The 5,000-nt window shown below is 33.1% G+C and overlaps 1 protein-coding gene across 1 annotated transcript in view; it reads left to right on the top strand.

Moving 5' to 3' along the window:
* Positions 1-945: 945 nt before the first annotated feature.
* LOC113827357 (uncharacterized) overlaps positions 946-5,000 on the top strand; it is a gene marked incomplete at its 3' end in the record, with an annotated part of 15,149 nt that continues 11,094 nt past the window's right edge. The window contains 2 exon segments of the mRNA XM_070123459.1: positions 946-1,056; positions 1,210-1,324. Of these exon segments, the coding sequence (XP_069979560.1) occupies positions 1,313-1,324 (12 nt within the window).

Genomic DNA, 5,000 nt, shown 5'->3' with positions numbered 1-5,000 from the left:
TAAGTTAATATACAACTGCAGATATAACTACCATGAATATGAATGGATATATTACTACAAGTTCACACATTTAGGGTCGCTAACCCAGGTTAAGACTGTCTTTAGGGTCGCACCCATTAAAGTTTGGGAAACACTGATCTATATCATCAAAAATCATCATTATCATTATCATCAACATTTAAATAATTGTTATCATATTAATGGGTATGGTTATGTTCCTTGCGATCATCACCACTACTGCAGTTCTCTCTATATGAACGAACACGTACAGTTAGTTTGGGTCTGCAATGTTTAATAGAAATCGATAGAGATAAAACAAAAATAACTCTTGATAAGATATATTACCTTTAGATGAGATTGCTACACGGAAATTCTCCCGCAGACAAACAACTGAAAAGACAAAAAAAAAAAAAAAAGCAAAAATTGGTCAAATTTCTCTTGGTCAATATTGAGTTTCCTGAGACTAAAAGGCTTAGTATTGGCAATACTTGGCAGATGTTCTTCTCTGTCACTCTATCTATCTATATCTGTGTCTGTCTGGCTGTGGTGGAAATACTTATCTTCCTTTCTCTCTCTCTCTCTCTCTCTCTCTCTCTCTCTCTCTCTCTCTCTCTCTCTCTCTCTCTCTCTCTCTCTCTATATATATATATATATATATATATATATATATAGGCATATTTCTCTGTCTCTCCCACTTAATCTCCCTCTCTCTCCCCCTCCCTCCCCTCTCTCTCTAGCTCTCCCTCCACCTATTTTCTCTCCAATCCCTCTCCCCATGAACTTCTATCAACACGCAGCTCCACTCACGTAACACTTCCCTGTACCAGATCACAAGACATGCTCCGTGACTCAGGCAAGCAACAGCAAAACCACTGTCAGAAACACCACCTCCACGAACAGCTGATAAGGCGATAAGATAAGGGGTACCGCTAGCCTCCCGTGCTCTCTCGTTACCCTAATGAGAGTGTTGGTGAAGCCGTCTGTCTGATCGAGTCTGTGTACCTGTATCTCCGTCTTCAGGATTGTTTATTTTGATATCTATCGGCCTATTATTCTGTACGTAAGAAGTGGAATTGTCTTTGATCGAAACGTGTGTAAGAAAAAAATAGGAGTCAATTTGAATGATTTATTTATTCATTTATTATCATAATTATCATTATTATCCTTATTATTATTCATTATGATTGTTATTATGATTTATTTTTGAAGAGGGAGAAAGTATATATTCTTCGGGACTTCCTTGACGACGCATCGAGACACTGCTACGCTTTGTGTTTTTGCGAGGAATCGGACGCGGTGATCAGCTGGAACAATGGAAGAAGAGGTAAGGTTATCATCTTTTTTTTATGCTCTTTTGGTTTACCGTAATTCTCTTTGCTTTTTGTTCACTTGTTCTTTTCTCTTGTTCCTATCGTTTGCTCTTTGCTCTTCCACTTGTGTGTTCTTCTGTATTTTCTCATCTTGTCGCGTTTTCTTTCCTGTTCGCTTGCTTCTCTCACTGGCTTCTTATCGTATGTCATATCCCCCCCTCTTTCGTCCATATTCTGGTGTTATTTTTCCTATTATTCTCACAGTCTTATTTTTTTCTTCTATCCTTCGCGTTCTTTCTTATTTTCTCTTGGAATTATTTCATTTTTTCTGCATTTTTTCAGCGTTTTGATCCTCTATTAGTGCTTTTATCCTGTGTGTATGTACATATATTTATATACACATACATACATACATACATACATACATACATACATATATATATATATATATATATATATATATATATATATATATATATATATATATATATGTATAAACAAATTCAGACAGACAGATTGTTAGAGAGAGAGAGGGAGAGAGAGAGAAAGAGAGAAAGAGAGAAAGAGAGAGAGAGAGAGAGAGAGAGAGAGAGAGAGAGAGAGAGAGAGAGAGAGAGAGAGAGAGAGAGAGAGAGAGAGTGTGTGTGCTGTTGCAGATGTAAAAAAAAAAAAACTCTAAAAATAAAATCTTGGTATGGATGTCAACAAAAATTGACAGGTTATTCACCCCTTTTGACAGTTCGCTGAAATGAGAACGGGAGTGGAAAAATGTTACCCTTATCGGTATGGAACAGAGACAGAGAGATGCATAGAGATTGATAAATAGATAGAGAGAAAGAGTGTTAACTACGAACATTATAGTTACAGGAACTCCAACTATGTATATAGCTATTATTACACTCACCGACAGCACTACACTGCTACTATAATTATTAGTATCACTTTCACTACTGGTTACATTATTACGCTCAACACCACTACTGTTATGTAGCTACTACTACAACTACATCCTCCTCATCACCATCACCACTATAATTCCTACTGTACGTCTACAACAACTACAAGATTACCTGACCTACCATAGATAACAACAACTGTCAAAACACGTCTTACTTTTTTCCTAAACTCTGACATAGCGCTTCTTGTGCACTGTCTCACCGTGAGCGCAGGTTTCTGTTCCTTATGCGTTCTAAAATCCATACATATAAATGAAATGAATATAATATTTCCGACTGATGTCTTGCCGGGGTCGAGGACCGTGTAAGGTTTGTATTTTATATGCAAAACAGGGGAAAAGGTGTTGTCTTTTTATTTTTCTATGCGTGTAGGGGCCGTGTTTGAACGTACTGGTGTGTGCACTTGTGTATGTGTGTTCGTGTGCATTTGCGAATATGTATTTCTGTCTGTTTTTTGTGTATGCGAGTAGGTATGTTTACTTTCTGTCGATCTATATCAGTCACGTTTGACTTCGTGTTTATGTATGCTCGCTTGTGTAGGTACATTTGTCTGTATGCATGTATGCAGTGCATTGCATCTTGGTTTCACGAGAAGTTATGCAACACACGCAGTTGGGAGGTGAACCTAACCAACACATTAGCATACAAGCTGATCACGTAATTCTCTAATAAGCTGTAATTGTGTCGCCTGATTGTGTGAAATGCATGATGGCTGAATAACGCTTAAGGGATACTATGCGACAACTTCTAATGGTGATGAGGATAATAATGATGATGATGATGATAATAATGATAATTATAACAATGATGATAATTATAACAGTGATGATAATAATAACAATGGTGGTAATTGTAACAATGATAATTGTAATTCCAATACAATTGTAATAATGGTAATCACATTGATGGTGATAGTAATGATAATAATGGTGATGATAATGATAGCAACAACAACAATGATAATGATAATGATAATAACAATAACGATAATGGCAATAATAATAACGATAATAATAGCAATGATAATAATAATGATAATAATAATGACAATAACAGTAGTATTAATAATAACAATAACAATGATAATAATGATAATAATAATGATAACAGCAACAACATCAGTAATAGTAATAATAAGCACTAATTAACACTAATGATACTACTACTACTAATGATAATAATAACTTTAAAAAATTATAATGATGATGATTATAGCAACAACAGCAGCAATGATAATAATAGTAATGATGATAATAATAATAATAATAATGATAATAATAATAATAATGATAATAATAATAATAATAATAATAATAATAATAATAACAATAATGGTAATAATAATGATGATACCAATAATGCTAATAGTGATGATAATAATGATAGTGATTATAATGGTAATGTTGATAGTAATGATAATGATAATGATGATAACAATAATGATTATAATAATGATAACAGCAACAACAAAAATAATGATAATAATAATGATAATGATAATATTAATGATGATGATAATGATGATGATGATAATGATAATAGTAATGATAACAATAATAACAAAATAATAATATTAATATTAATGATAATAGTAACAATAGTGCTAACAATAATGATAGTGGTAATAATGGTAGCGATGATGATAATAGTAAATGTAATGATTAAATTAATGATAATTGTAACAATGAAAATAATGATGAGAATGATAATATTGATAATGGTAATGATAATGATGATGATATTAATAAGAAAATAATAATGATGATAATAATAATAATAATGATAACAATAATGATAATAATAATAATAGCAATGATAATAATATCAATAATGATTATGATAATGATGATAGTTATAATAATGATAATAAGGAAAAGCTAAGAGTAGTAAAATAACATAAGATAACAGCAATAATAATCATAATGATAATAAAATAATAATAGAAATAGTATCAATGAAAATAATAACAAAAATGCTGCTGCTGCTGATGATAATGATAATGATAATAATAATGAAAATAATGATAATAATAATGAAAATAATGATAATGATAATGATTATAAAATGATAATGATAATAATAACAGTTACAACAACAACGGTCATAACAGAAATAATTATGATCATGATTCTTTAGCCTGCATCATCATCGTTATCAGAGTTATCAATTCTTTCTAGGAAATGTAGATTTTATTAGATAAATAGCTGAAAAAAACAAACAGATATGATATGAACACAGCCATCTGACACTTATCTGGATTTCAATTATCTCCGAGATATGATTTATTAGACATTTCCATTTTTATTCCTTTCTTCCATTTCTATCCACTTCCCCCCTCCTCCTCTTCCCTGTTATTCTCCCTTTCTCTTCCTCCTCTCCCTTTCCCTCTTCTCTCTATTCCCTTTCCTTCTTCTTTCCTTTCCCTCTCTTCTCTTCCTTCTTCTTCCCCCTTTCACTTCCTCCCTCTCTCCCTTTCCATCTTCTTCTCCCCCTCCTCCTCTTCCCTCTTCTTCTCCCTTTCCCTTCCTCCTCCTCTCCGTTTCTCTCTTCTTCTCCTTTTCCCTTTCTTCTACTTTCCCCCCTTTGTTCTTCTTTTTTTCTCATTTTTATTCCTTTCTTCCCCTTCCCTCCACTTCCCCTCCCCATCTCCCTTCCCCCTCCTCCTCTTCCTTCTTCTTCTCTCTTTCCCTTCCTCTCCTTTTCCTTCTTCTTCCCCCTCCTCCTCTTCCATCTT

The sequence above is a fragment of the Penaeus vannamei genome, chromosome 7 (assembly GCF_042767895.1).
Source record: "Penaeus vannamei isolate JL-2024 chromosome 7, ASM4276789v1, whole genome shotgun sequence".
Classification (NCBI taxonomy): domain Eukaryota; kingdom Metazoa; phylum Arthropoda; class Malacostraca; order Decapoda; family Penaeidae; genus Penaeus; species Penaeus vannamei.
This window is presented reverse-complemented; position numbering and strand designations above follow the sequence as displayed.